Below are 15,407 nucleotides of genomic sequence, written 5' to 3'. Positions count from 1 at the left end.
ACAGAAAAGATGTTTTTACTTCTGTGTCTGCCGAGCTTGCAAAGGGTAATAAGAATCCATTATAATTGATAGGCCTGGACTGTCAATTACAAGGCTTTTGATACCAAGGTTTGTTTCGAGGTCAGAATCAAACACTTATTAATTTCACAAGGAAGCAGCTGTGAATGTTATCACTTAGTGTCCTGTTCACACAGATACACTGATGTTCAGGCAAATGTTCTTAATTACTTTAAAGCATCCTGTTATCACTTCTGCATAACTTGGGTTACCTCTTTTTTTTGAGCCTACCGGCCTGTCAGCTTATTTTCCAGTGCGCAGCAAATGTGTTTGATAAATCAGTATTACATTTTTAGTCTAAATGTTTAAGGACAAGTTTTAAGGCTATAGACTTTCTCACTGTCACATCAGAATTTAGGAGCCAGAGTCAGCCATTTGGTCATTCAGTCCTGCTCCACTGTTGAATAAAATCTGGCTGGGCTGTCAGTTCAACCTGTCTGCTGCTGACATTGTTATTTTACTTTTGAGATTCTTCCACACTTGATGCAACTGCAACACACCAACTTCTGTGAACAAGCAACCAAATTTATTAAGCACATTACAGTCCAAGTTTTCAGGAGGAACCTTTAACACACACTTTGCAGAGTTGACAGGGTCGTGGCAAAAGCTGTCTCTGAACAAAGGAAACAGTCTTTATACAAAACTCTTGACATCACAGTTAGTACTGCTCATAATACAACCCTCAGCCATCCCTTCATAGTCACATGCCACTCAAGATACAATGCAGTGACCACCCCACCTCCAGAAACAATGTAACGCAAATCATCCCTAATGGTCAAAACTGTTGCAAATTGTTTTTTTGTAACTATAGGGGGGTAGTCAAATTCTGACTGTAATGTTCTTATTGATTCCTGGATGAAAATGTAAATTATCCCTGAATGGCAAGGAAATGGCCGTGTAAACCTCCCACATTCCACCGAGAAGACAAAGCTACACCACCTTACCCACCAGGGCATTTAATTTCTTGCAGGTCAGTACAGCAAATTAACTCTTTAATATTTGATTACCTCCTTTTATTATTCCATGTTGACCATCTAGGTGGGGGATGAGAAAAGCACTAGCAATTTATTCATAAGAATCTTACACCCAGTACTTAAGCAAATTATTGACACACAACATACAATGATTATAACAAGAATCACCAGCTTCTGGATTAGTGGTGCTGGAAGAGCACCAGGCAGCATCCAAGGAGCAGCAAAATCGATGTTTCGGGCAAAAGCCCTTCATCAGGAATAAAGGCAGAGAGCCTGAAGCGTGGAGAGATAAGCTAGAGGAGGGTGGGGGTGGAGAGAAAGTAGCATAGAGTACAATGGGTGAGTGGGGGAGGGGACGAAGGTGATAGGTCAGGGAGGAGAGGGTGGAATGGATAGGTGGAAAAGGAGATAGACAGGTAGGACAAGTCCGGACAAGTCATGGGGACAGTGCTGAGCTGGAAGTTTGGAACTCGGGTGAGAATCACCAGCCCTTACAGTAGATAGGATTCCCAGGATCCTCCCAGTAGCCAGCCATCTCTGTTCTTAGGGCCTTGTCTAAAATTATTCAGTTGGTTCTGAAGAAACTGAATGGCACAGGTTATGTTGTATGATTTGTATGTCTATCAAAAATCTTTTGTCCTGAATAATATTAAAGACAATGTCTTCCATTTTCTAGGGTATTAAAATTCCACATTTGAATGAGCCTTTGAAAGAAATGAATTCTCCTCTGTTTTGAAAGGGGAGCAGCTCATTCTTAAACTATGCCCCCTGCAAGAAGTGACATGTTTTAGATATCTACCCAATGCAGTCCCCTGAAGATCTTGTTTTTCAATAAGGGTGGTAAGGTCAGCACTTGGGATCTGTTTTGAATTTGCCTTGGGTGACTGTGGTGAAGTTTGCATGTTGTGTGTCTGTGTGGTTTTCAGCCCGGTGGTCCAGTTTCCCCACAGTGCAAAGATTAACGAGATTGGCCATGATAAATTGTCCACAGTGTCCAGGGATGTGCAGAACAAGTGGATTCGCCATGGTAAATTGCGCACGCAAGTGAATGCAAAGCTCAGCTCACGAAATTTCATAGTCATTTTAACCGAGGTGGTTTAAGAATCTTTTGGAATAATTATTTAGGACTACATTAATAAAGCAAATGTGGATAAATTAAACAAAATTGGCATGGGTTTTTAGCATAATTCGGGTTTAAGTTTGAATATCTCTAGATGCAAGAAGGTTGATAAGAGCAATGCGTTGCTGTCTATGGACTTGAAAAGGTAATTGCCACAGCACTGCACAACAAATCTGAGCAAAGTTATAGCTCATGGAGTAATAAAAGGAAAGGTAGCAACATGAATACACAAAGCAATAATACTTGAAGGATGTTTGATTCTTGATGTGGAGGACAGAATTTCAAAGTTTGCTGATGAACTTGGAAACATCACGAAGTGAAGAGGACAGGGTAGAACTTCAAAGCAAATGGACATGTTGGAGGAAGTGGACAGGTGCAAGATGCAAGTCAATACATAGAAATGTAAAGTTTTTTTTGGGAAGAAAGTGGAGACAATTCTTAAGGGGAACAGTACAAGATATGGCATAAGAAACCTTTTCACACGATATAGTTAGGATCAGGAATGGATTTGGTAAACAGGAGACTGCCTTGACTGATCCATTCCAGAAAGTATTGGATTACCATCTGTAGAGGATGAACATGCAGGGGTCAGAAGAATAAGGCAGAATGTGGAGACAATTGCTTCGTTGGCAAATAGTGCAGTCTGATAATGCTGATGGGAGAAACGTGCTGAACTCAAGCCCCTGCCATGTCTTATTTAATCACCAAAGTAGCTTACTGCTGTCTAAGAATTGAAATGAATTGCTCAATTTATTCAATACACCAAAAATTGTTCAAGAACAAACATTCTTTAAAATGTGGCAAAACTAAAACAAATTAACCAAGGTACTGTGCAGACTTTTATCCCTCTTAATCCTCACACATAGATGATACTGTTTTGCAGAGTATTGTATGTTTTGAAAACTTTGTGGGAGAAACACCATTGTAGGCCAAAGAGTCCAAACTAATATGACAATAAATTGACTTAACTCAGTTCTTGGTTTTCTGTTGATGAGATCAGTTGCTGTCAAATGCAAAATAACAGAAGATCTTCATAACACATTCCAATGGGAAATTTAGAGCAGTTCTATTTAAAATACAACCTTATTCAAATTTGTTCACTGAAAAAGAGTTTCTGGTTTTCCTTCAAAGAGCTCTTTTAATTTTACTGATAAAAGTTTTCCTCTTACCAGTTTTATTCCAGCTGCTGTTTTTCAAGACAATTTACAACTTTGCAGGTCAACGTACCAAATTCGTGGGCTGTTACTAAGCAGCATCCAACACAGAACTATCCCAAATCAAAATTTTGCCCAAATTCGGCCAAAATCAATCTTTTAATTCAATTTTTGGTTAAACATTTTCTGTCACTTGGCATTTTGTGAACAGCAGACAGTTCCAAGAAGTCACATGGTAAATCCTTTCCAACCCAGGAATAATCCAAATCTCCCATTTTCTAATTCTTGTAGTGCATAAATTTTTCCAAAAATATTAATGGCTGCATTCTGCAGTGTAAACATTGTTTGGTTTCAGTATAAACAATTACAGCATTTTGATTAATATACAGATTGTACTTAGATAATCCAGCAGTCCACGACCAGAAAATTTAATTTAATCTTTTATGGGACCAACAGTCATGCCTTGAAATGATCGACTTGCTAGACAAACTCAGAGGGTAATCAAAAGTCAACCACATTGCTGTGTTTGAACTCATAGGTCAGATCAAGTAACAGAAGATTTCTTTCCCTGAAGGACAATGAACAAGAGGGTTTTTAAAATAATTGCTAATTGTTGCATCATAATTAGACTAGGTTTTATTGGAGTTCACCATCTGCTATGATGGTATGTCCTCCAAACATGAGGCTTGGTCTGTGGATCAATACTACCATGACACCACAGCCTCCTGTAATTGTTGGATCACAGGAGTCTCAGTTATGTGTAACATGCTGCTCATGTCTTTACGCGTTTAGAGATTCAGAAAGTTATTGCTGTCAATCATTTTAAAACAAAGTGTTTTTCAATACAGAACCAGTAAAATAAAATAGCTGTGTAACCACCAAAGGCATTTGTTTCTGTGAAGTACTTCATACTTTACGGCTCACCCAGCTGACAGCAAAATGATTGTTTATGTGTCTAAGTACAATTTGAATTATTCCAAATTAAATAAAACTTGTTAGGTAATTGCAATATCCACTCTGGGCATGTGCACACTGACTTCATGACTTAAACAGTAATGTTGCATTGGCCAGAATTGATTTCGAATATACTGCTGGTACCAAACCAGAGTGTGCTGGATGAGGGAGGCATTATCTGTTTTATTCTCATGTTAGAGTCAGTGCAACATTGACATTTGATTTCTATTCACATTAGAGTGTGTGTTGTATTTATACAATGAAGCACAGAGGGTTTGATACCTTGGAGTATTCATTATCAAATCATTAGTGACATTGTTTATCTTTGTCATTAGATACAGGACTCTATACTTTAATAGGATTCAATGTCTTGATTTTCAATTTGTATTTTTGAAAAAAAATAGGTATGGGTTCAATGGTTGCCTGTGTAAGACTAAAACAGGTGATCATTTCATAAAACAGGTGATCATTTCAAAAGATGAATGTAGGCAAAGTAAGATTTTATTCGAAATTGAGAATATGGCTATATAGATATTTTTAATCAAAATATAAAATGATATCACACACATCATATGGGAATAGATAGAACAACACATCCAATCCAGTCAATTAATATTCCATCCACTGACTTAATTATCAATAAATAATCAGTAGCACTGTCAAGAGATACTCATTCTCAGGTTGGGTGCCTGAAGGATCACTTGATTCTTACCTCCATTTTGATCCAAAACATGAATATAAATGGAATTCCTGAGAACATTTGAGTGCCCTTAACCTCAAACTCTGCAAAACTAAAGTTTGGACATCACGGCCTAATAACAAAAAAAAAGACATCTGTGCCATGCCTTCATTTACCAGACCTAAGCTTTCTTCAGGTGACCCATCTATTGAGTCATACAGCAAAGAAACACATCCTTCAGTCCAATCAGTCCATGTCAAACAAATGGATTTAACTTTTCAGCAATTATTTAGATTCACCAGCAGATTGTGATGGACTAGTAGTAATCCTGAGGGCCAGGCCGATGCAGTGAAGTGGAACAATGCATTCAAATGTCGGCAACTGGTGGAATTTTTGAGTTTTGTTAGTGCAGTAGGCAACACATCAACGTCATTCTAGAGATGATGAGCCAGTATCTTGTCAAATGGTAGACTAGTAATTCAACTCATACTGACATTTTACCAGTGTAGACTGTACAGAACATGCTGTACCACAAGGAAGACATTTGTAAAATTCTGACCTGCTCCTGCCAGCAGTCTCACGATATAAAAGACATATGTTAAATTGTTAGAAACCAATCAGCTGTGAGTGAGAGATCAGTCATCCAGGTACCACTCGGCCACATGCAATGCAACTTAACCAGACTGGATTCATTAACCAAATAAGCTCCATAACTTGTCGATCCTCTGGCTTGATCAAGTGGTTGAATATCAATTTTGAGTATTTATCAAGTCTTGAGCGGGATGCTTCTCCATTGAGCAACAAAATTGGGCAAATCTCCTTCAACACTTAGGAGAACATTAGTTCAAATTCAGATGGCTTATCTTCTATTTGATTCCTGCTCTTACTCGTTCCTTCCTGAGGTGTTTGATAACTTCATCAATGGCTATTTTCTGAGGGTCTTCTGGTGCTTTGGCCACATAGAGTGAAAAATGTTTGATAGCTTCTGACAGGAGCAATTCTGGGTCCACACCAGCAGCAGTCCATGCAGGGAGCCACAGCATCCTCTCACACACTATGGCATAATTTTTGTGCCAATTAACTGGGTGTTTTTTTGCAGTGACCAGCTCCTTATATAACTGAGAAAGCAAATAATGAAGATTAGGATTAGACTTAACAAAGCAAATGGACTTGTAGTCTTTAGTTGGCAAATAGATTCATAGAGTCATAGAGATGTACAGCATGGAAACAGACCCTTCAGTCCAACCTGTCCATGCCAACTAGATATCCCAACCCAATCTAGTCCCACCTGCCAGCACCCGGCCCATATCCCTCCAAACCCTTCCTATTCATGTACCCATCCAAATGCCTCTTAAATGTTGCAATTGTACCAGCCTCCACCACATCCTCTTGCAGTTCATTCCATACACGTACCACCCTCTGCGTGAAAAAGTTGCCCCTTAGGTCTCTTTTGTATCTTTCCCCTCTAACCCTAAACCTATGCCCTCCAGTTCTGGACTACCGATCCCAGGGAAAATACTTTGTCTATTTATCCTATCCATGCCCCTCATGCTTTTAAAAATCTCTATAAGGTCACGCCTCAGCCACTGACGCTCCAGGGAAAACAGCCCCAGCCTGTTCAGCCTCTCCCTGTAGCTTAGATTCTCCAACCCTGGCAACATCCTTATAAGTCTTTTCTGAACCCTTTCAAGTTTCACAACATCTTTCCGAGAGGAAGGAGACCAGAATTGCACACAATATTCCAATAGTGGCCTAACCAATGTCATGTACAGCTGCAACATGACCTCCCAACTCCTGTACTCGATACTCTGACCGATAAAGGAAAGCATACCAAACGCTTTCCTCACTATCCTATCTACCCGAGGCTCCACTTTCAAGGAGCTATGAACCTGCACTCCAAGGTCTCTTTGTTCAGCTACACTCCCTAGGACCTTACCATTAAGTGTATAAGTCCTGCTAAGATTTGCTTTCCCAAAATGCAGCACTTCGCATTTATCTGAATTAAACTCCATCTGCCACTTCTCAGCCCATTGGCCCATTTGGTCCAGATCCTGTTGTAATCTGAGGAAACCCTCTTCCCTGTCCACTACACCTCTAATTTTGGTGTCATCTGCAAACTTGACAACTGTACCTCTTATGCTCGCATCCAAATCATTTATGTAAATGACAAAAAGTAGAGGGCCCAGCACCGATCCTTGTGGCACTCCACTGGTCACAGGCCTCCAGTCTGAAAAACAACCTTCCAACACCACCCTCTGTCTTCTACCTTTGAGCCAGTTCTGTATCCAAATGGCTAGTTCTCCCTTTATTCCATGAGATCTAACCTTGCTAATCAGTTTCCCATGGGGAACCTTGTCAAACGCCTTACTGAAGTCCTTATAGATCACATCTACTGCTCTGCCCTCATCAACCTTCTTTGTGACTTCTTCAAAAAACTCAATCAAGTTTGTGAGACATAATTTCCCATGCACAAAGCCATGTTGATGATCCCGAATCAATCCTTGCCTTTCCAAATACATGTACATCCTGTCCCTCAGGATTCCCTCCAACAACTTGCCCACCACCGAGGTCAGGCTCACCGGTCTATCGTTCCGTGGCTTGTCTTTACCGCCCTTCTTAAACAGTGGCACCATGTTTGCCAACCTCCAGTCTTCTGGCACCTCACCTGCGACTATCGATGATACAAATATCTCAGTAAGAGGCCCAGCAATCACTTCTCTAGCTTCCCACAGAGTTCTCAGGTACAGCTGATCAGGTCCTGGGGATTTATCCACCTTTAACCGTTTCAAGATATCCAGCACTTCCTCCTCTGTAATCTGGACATTTTGCAAGATGTCACCATCTATTTCCCTACAGTCTATATCTTCCATATCCTTTTCCACAGTAAATAGTAATGCAAAATATTCATTTAGTATCTCCCCCATTTTCTGCGGCTCCACATGAAGGCCGCTTTGCTGATCTTTGAGGGGCCCTATTCTCTAGGAGAAAGTGAGGACTGCAGATGCTGGAGATCAGAGCTGAAAATGTGTTGCTGGAAAAGTGCAGCAGGTCAGGCAGCATCCAAGGAGCAGGAGAATCGACGTTTCGGGCATAAGCCCTTCTTCAGGAATAAGGAGGGTGTGCCAAGCAGACTAAGATAAAACGTAGGGATTTTTACCTTAGCCTGCTTGGCACACCCTCCTCATTCCTGAAGAAGGGCTTATGCCCGAAACGTCGATTCTCCTGCTCCTTGGATGCTGCTTGACCTGCTGACCTGAGGGGCCCTATTCTCTCCCTCGTTACCCTTTTGTCCTTAATATATTTGTAAAAACCCTTTGGATTCTCCTTAATTCTATTTGCCAATGCTATCTAATATCCCCTTTTTGCCCTCCTGATTTCCCTCTTAAGTATACTCCTACTTTCTTTATTCTCTTCTAAGGATTCACTCGATCTACCCTGTCTATAACTGACATATGCTTCCTTCTTTTCCTTAACCAAACCCTCAATTTCTTTAGTCATCCAGCATTCCCTATACCTACCAGCCTTCCCTTTCACCCTGACAGGAATATACTTTCTCTGGATTCTGGTTCTCTCATTTCTGAAGGCTTCCCATTTTCCAGCCGTCCCTTTACCTGCGAACATCTGCCTTCAATCAACTTTTGAAAGTTCTTGCCTAATACTGTCAAAATTGGCATTTCTCCAATTTAGAACTACAACTTTTAGATCTGGTCTATCCTTTTTCATCACTATTTTAAATCTAATAGAATTATGGTCGCTGGCCCCAAAGTGCTCCCCCACTGACTGATCATAAGCTAAAGAAAGGCAAATACAGCCATCGTTGTCACCTGCCCTGCCTTATTTTCCAAGAGTAGGTCAAGTTTTGCACCTTCTCTAGTAGGTACATCCACATACTGAATCAGAAAATTGTCTTGTATGCACTTAAGAAATTCCTCTCCATCTAAACCGTTAACACTATGGCAGTCCCAGTCGATGTTTGGAAAGTTAAAATCCCCGACCATAACTACCCTATTATTCTTACAGATAGCTGAGATCTCCTTACAAGTTTGTTTCTCAATTTCCCTCTGACTATTAGGGGGTCTATAATACAATCCCAATAAGGTGATCATCCCTTTCTTATTTCTCAGTTCCACCCAAATAACTTCCCTGGATGACTGATCATAAGCTAAAGAAAGGCAAATACAGCCATCGTTGTTCGGAAGTGGATCATGGATGAAAACAAAACTCACTTCGTAGGCATACTTATAGAGCTGCACCTTTACTGCCTCCGTTTGTTGTGGATTTTCCGCTAACTCAAATAAGAAGAAAGGAGTCTTCATCCTATAAAGTGCCAAAGTAAATCAGACAAACCCTTATTGACCTGCAATTTCATCATTTTTGATCTAAAACACAAAGTGATATGTTAGAAACTAACATAAAGCATTTCCTGATTTTGAGGGGAGTTTCACACTTCTAACAGCTGTTGAAAGGCTTGATTCTAATGTTAAGAATTTGTTTCCTTGTTCAAATAGCAAAAGGTATTGTACTCATCAATGCCTTTCAGATCCTTAAACATAAAGAATATGCCAAGACCTCCATGAAAAGGTGATAAAAAGTTATGCAATGTCTGATTGTAATCGAACCCTTGGAACCCAGTTATATTCTCATCTATTATGCTGCACTCAGAGGATTAATATACAGTATTGCTAAAATGCACTTTCAGAATTGTATATAGAGACTCTTATATACTAACCAGGATTTTGTATAGCTGTAGTGAAACTTGATCTACTTCATATTTTAGTCTTTCTGATATAAAAAGGCTAACATTCCATTAGCCCTTTTGATTGAAGAGGGGACCCAGTGACTATGCCTTTAGGTACAAATTGACTGGGGCATCCACAGACTTCCTTCGATTCACAACCCTCATTAAGAAAATTCTTCTCATCTCAGTTTCATTTTGCTGACCCTTGTATCCTTTAATGAGAACTGCAGATATATCCTTGCATAAGGAGATCAAAGTATGCAGAATTCCAGACGTGGTCTCACCACAACCCCATGTAATTGCAGTAAGACTTATTTATACACCAATACACCATTTGCCTTTCTAACTAAAGAGTGGGAAGATGATAGATGGATAGGTTTTGAGAGATGTAGTCAGGAGAAAGGTTGCAACAGAGTGGGGTGTAGGAGAGCATGAAGAAAAGGGACAAGAATATCATAAAAAGGGACATCTATTAACATTCTTGTGTTTAATTGATGACAATGCTAACACTAGTTCCCATGTTTGAGAAATGCAGTTACCTTGCTTGCCACATTTCTTCATTTGCTATAGCTTCCCAAGAAGCTGGGTCAAACCTGTAAGAGAGAAACATCTGTTCACACTCTAGCATTTTTGCCCTGCATAGCTCACATCCTTTCTTACATGACTTGGCTGGTCAAGATGTTGCAATGTCCCACACCCTTTTTTGCAACTCTAGCTGTGTCTAACAGACAGTCATAACTCTGAACAATAACAGAAACAGTTTTAGGACATAGTACTTATATTGTATTGCCACTGATCTAACTGGACTGAGAATCTAATCATCACCTTTTGATATTTATTGGCATCAACATTATTGAATTTCCCCACTATCAACATTCTGGAAGGGTTATTATTGACTAGAAATTGAACTGAACCAGCCATATTAATTCTGTGGTAACGAGAGCAGGTCAGAGGCTAGTAATTCTGTGACAAGTAACCTGCTTCCGGAATCTCCATCACCTGTCCATGATCCACAAGGTACAAATGATGACTGCAGCTTCAACACAACACAAACTCACCATCTCGAACAAAACACCAGCATCCTTGATTTGCATTCTACCACCTCCTTCAACACTGACAAGCTTCATTACGACAGATGTGTCAAGTCACCTACAATATGCATTGTAGCAGTCCTCCAAAGCTCCTTCAACAGCAGCTTCCAAACCCGTGACCGTGAACACTCCCACCTCCAAATTTTCTCTCCATGCCATACACCTGACCTATTTTGCTGCCCTGTTACTGTCGCTGGATGGAACTTTTGAATTCCCTTCCAAGCAGGACTGTGGGTGTCCCCACATCTGAAGGAAATGTTCGATTTTGAGAGTACAATAATGATTTTTCTTTGGCCTGCACAACAAGTTGACAGCAGGGAAGATAACCTTCCATCAAAGAAAGTCTAAAAGTGAACTTTTTGTCATCTGACATGAAGACAAGAAATGATCATAATTTGGATAGATAGCATAGTTATGGAAGAAATAATGCAGGGCTGGAGAATTAACTGAACAGCTTTTTAAAAACTGATGTGGACTTGAGGTGCCTGTCCTCTAAGCTTTATTATTTGAGCACCAATCCAGTGTTCAATAGCCAATGCCAATTCTGACCATAAATTTGCTTTGATCCTGCAGAAGTTGAGAATGAATGTTGCTGAAAAACTAGTTCAAACCAAAGTCTGGATTCTGGATAGAGTCATAGAGAAGTACAGCACAAAAACAGATCTCATCCCATTTGCCAACTGTTGGCCCATTCCCGCTAAACCCTTCCTATTCCTCTACCCATCCGGATACCTTTTAAACGTTGCAATTGTACCAGCCTCTACCACTTCCTCTGGCAGCTTATTCCATACACGCACCACCCTCTGTGTGAAAACATTGTCCCTTAGGTACCTTTTATATCTTTCCTCTCTCACCCTAAACCCACTATTTCTGGACTGCCCAATCCCAAGAAAAAGAGTTTGACTACTTACCCTATCCATGCCCTTCCATGATTTGATAAACCTCTCTAAGGTCACACCTCAGCCTCCGACACTCCAGGGAAAACAGCCCCAGCCTATTCAGCCTCTGCCTATCACTCAAATTCTCCAACCCTGGCAACATCCTTGTAAATCTTTTCTGAACCCTTTCAAGTTTCACAATATCCTTCCGATAAGAAGGAGACCAGAATTACACACAATATTCCAACAGTGGCCTAAACAATGTTCTGTAAAGCCACAACATGACCTCCTAACTCCTGTACTCAATACTCTGACCAATAAAGGAAAGCATACCAAATGCCTCCTTCACTATCCTATCTACCTGTGACTCTTCTTTCAAGGAGCTATGAACCTGCACTTCAAGGTCTCTTTGTTCATCAGCACTCCCTAGGACCTTACCATTAAGGTTTATAGGTTCTGCTCTGATTTGCTTTGCCAAAATCCAGCACCTCGCATTTATCTAAATTAAACTCCATCTGCCACTCTTCAGCCCATTGGCCCATCTGGTCAAGATCCGGTTGTAATCTGAGGTAACCTTCATCTAACTGATAGCATCTAGGATGACAGTTTTATCCAAACTGAATTCAGACCCATATCCATCAATCTTATTTGCAATATTGCCTGACCTGCTACTCAACATTCTTGGTTCTGGATCAGTGGTGCTGGAAGAGCACAGCAGTTCAGGCAGCATCCAACGAGCAGCGAAATCGACGTTTTGGGAAAAAGCCCTTCATCAGGAATAAAAAGCTTTCCTGATGAAGGGCTTTTGCCCGAAACGTCGATTTCGCTGCTCGTTGGATGCTGCCTGAATTGCTGTGCTCTTCCAGCACCACTGATCCAGAATCTGGTTTCAGGATATGTCCTGTGAAAGTAGTGTAAAGTTCATTAACAATATTCTTTGAAGAACAGCGCACATCTGAAGTGAATGGAAAGGCAGTAATTCCAACCTTCAAAAAGAAAAAAATGAATGCAATAACTACATTGGACTTACTTTGTAAACGATACGCTGAAAGTAATTTTAACAAACATGGTACAGGACAATGGAAAGATGTAGAAATGTTATTTCGAGAAGAACAAAATGGTTTTAGAAAAGGAAGTACAAAAAAAACAATTATTTACCATGAGACAAATTTCATAGTAATTATATCACAACAAAACATGCACTGTTAAAGCATTTTCCTGAGTTTTAAAGATGTATTTGACATTTTATGGGATATGGATGCTCTAGAAGACGTACAGGTATTCCCCGCTTTTCGAACATGTGCTTTACACAATTTCGCTTTTACAAAAGAGTTACATTAGTCCCTGTTTTCGCAAACCGTAAGATTTTTGCTTTTACGAAAAACGGCGATACTTTTTCCCATATAAATCAAGCACTTTTGCTTTATGCCATTTTCAGCTTGTGAAAGGTTTCCTGGGAACGATCTATTTTTGGATAGCAGGGGCTGCCTGTACTGTGTTTCAGAGAAACTTGAAATAGAGTCAAAAAGCAAGGAAACAGACACTTTGGTCAAACCAGTCTGTGTTGTACATAATCCCAAAGTAAACTAGTCTCACCTGCCTGCTTCTAGCCCATATCCCTTCAAATCTTTCCTATTTATGAAATTATCCAAATGTCTTCTAAATGTTGTAACTTTACCCATATCCATCACGTCCTCAAGAAGTTCATTCCACACGCAAACCAACTTGTGTAAAAAAGTTTACCTTCACGTCTTTTTTAAATCTCTCTCCTCTCACCTTAAAAATTCTCTCCCTAGTCTTGGAAATATGATTAGAAGAAAGAAATTGATTGGATGATGGGGTGACAAAAATATGGAAGGAGTTGAAAAAATAAACTGGACCTCCCACAAAAATATATGGAAGTTGGGCCAAATGATCAAAAAGATAGAGAAACTGAGTTGCTTTGCATGCGTGAAGAAGCATAAATGGTAGAAACTTCCTACAGCACATCGGTAAATATTTAGACAGCAACCGATAATTTCACTGAGGTGAGATAAGGGAAATGCAAAATCATCTGATTAATTTAATCTAGCATGGAAACAACAATAAATTTTGCAATGAATGATCATATTGGAGGGGTCTCCTTACCTGGCAAGAATGTAAATAATCGTAGTTTTACTGATGTTATAGAAATGGGTATACCGTGAGTGAGTGAATCTTTTAGTTCAGAATCTAAAACAATCTTCTGTAATATGAAGCCAATCCACTATACAGCCCAAATTCCCTGCACTATGACATCCACTGTTCTGCACTATGATACACACCTGCCATACTCCTCTGTCCAGTTGTACATGTTCTTAGTGTGTTGGATCCAACTTTCTGGGCTGAATTGACTGGTAGAGTGAACCAGTTTCTCACAGACCCCCCAAGGCCAGAGAGAATAACTGTGCTTCCAGCTTGGGTCTCCTTCATGCAGTCCTATACACACAAAGATTTCCTTGCTGTAAAACATGCAAGTGTTAAGTGTGAGTGCATCACAGTAGTCAGACAATTCTAATATTTTAAAAAATATAATCCTATCTTCACTTAAACAAAAATAACCAGTTGTGACTGTTGAAATTGGAAATCAAGGACAATTACAGGTTCTAGTCCCATTTGTTTCCCTAATCATACAGTACTGGAGATCAGTGCTGAATAGTGCCACGAAATTCCAAACAGAATATCTGGAGCTATAATAGTACTGAGCGTTGAAACACACTGAACTCAATAGTGTTAGTAACATTTGTTTTTCTATAGACAAACATTAGTACTAACTGAAACATTTCACAACTTTGCAAAACAAGTGCCCAAAGACTTGGAACGTCTTGACAACATGGAATTAGATAGAGTAAAGCTCCATCTGCATTGTCCCATCAAACATTCAAGAGCAGGGATAACGTGGAGTTAGATAAACAGTAAAGGTCCTTCGACACTGTGCCATCAAACATTCCCAGATCAGGGATTAGTCACTGAGTGTAGTTGCAGTCTGAACCAGTCCAGTCTAATTTGATTGTTGTACATTTGTAGATATCTTTGCAAGAGTAACACTGCCAATTATTAGCCAGTGGCGATGACTTTCTCTTGCTGTAAATTCATCCTCATTTCTGTCTGGATTGTGGCTGACAGCAACTCATCAGCAATAAATTCCAAACAAACAGTCGAAACAGATTTCAATTTGGATGCCAGGAGTAAAATGCAGAGATATCACACCCCAGTGTCTGTATTTAATATCACAAAGGGCCTGTGTTAAACAATGTACACAGAGAAATCAAACCTCAGGGACCAAGTCCATTCAAAGTCAGCAGCAAGGGTAAAATGATTTCTTTGTGGTCCTTTCTGATTTTCTCAGGGAATACTTGGTTTTCAGGGACTCTTTGGATCCAGAGATTTACGTTCTCAACTAAAGTTCTGTAAGCACAAATTTGCAAACTCAAAGCCTCCTTTAAAATGATACTAAAGGAACAAGATATTCTCTGCTGAGCAGGCAGCCAAAACAAGTGAATGGTTTTCCTTCATTTACCACCTTACCAACACCCCACACCTCCTTTGATGACTGATATAAAGAAAACAAGATTTACCATGTCAGGCTTTTCTCAATCAACTGGACACCCAACTTTTTCCAGGTATTACAATGTCATAAAAATGTAGAACACACTGACTACAAAAAAAAATGTTTACCTACAAACGGACACAAAGAAAAACCTAAGAGGATAACAAAGAAAGTGGATTTCCCCTACAACTGTT

The 15,407-nt window shown here is 39.9% G+C and overlaps 1 protein-coding gene across 5 annotated transcripts in view; it reads right to left on the bottom strand.

The window, feature by feature from the left end:
- Nucleotides 1-543: 543 nt before the first annotated feature.
- tmem260 (transmembrane protein 260) overlaps nucleotides 544-15,407 on the bottom strand; it is a 33,507-nt gene continuing 18,643 nt past the window's right edge. For 4 of the 5 annotated variants that reach the window (XM_088000515.1, XM_043714551.2, XM_043714550.2 and 1 more), the window contains 4 exons: nucleotides 13,949-14,125; nucleotides 10,216-10,269; nucleotides 9,165-9,255; nucleotides 544-6,056 (listed from right to left, as the gene is read on the bottom strand). In XM_088000515.1, coding sequence (XP_087856641.1) covers nucleotides 5,805-6,056; nucleotides 9,165-9,255; nucleotides 10,216-10,269; nucleotides 13,949-14,125 — 574 coding nt within the window. In that variant the 3' untranslated portion in view covers nucleotides 544-5,804. The remainder of the gene's footprint in view (nucleotides 6,057-9,164; nucleotides 9,256-10,215; nucleotides 10,270-13,948; nucleotides 14,126-15,407) is intronic. The other variant, XM_088000516.1, reaches the window with a different exon arrangement.

Source organism: Chiloscyllium plagiosum, unplaced genomic scaffold, assembly GCF_037043375.1.
Source record: "Chiloscyllium plagiosum isolate Xiang-an unplaced genomic scaffold, Cpla_swu_hap1 HiC_scaffold_25, whole genome shotgun sequence".
Lineage (NCBI taxonomy): Eukaryota > Metazoa > Chordata > Chondrichthyes > Orectolobiformes > Hemiscylliidae > Chiloscyllium > Chiloscyllium plagiosum.
The sequence above is the reverse complement of the archived record's forward strand: the minus strand, read 5'-3'. Positions and strand labels throughout refer to the sequence as shown.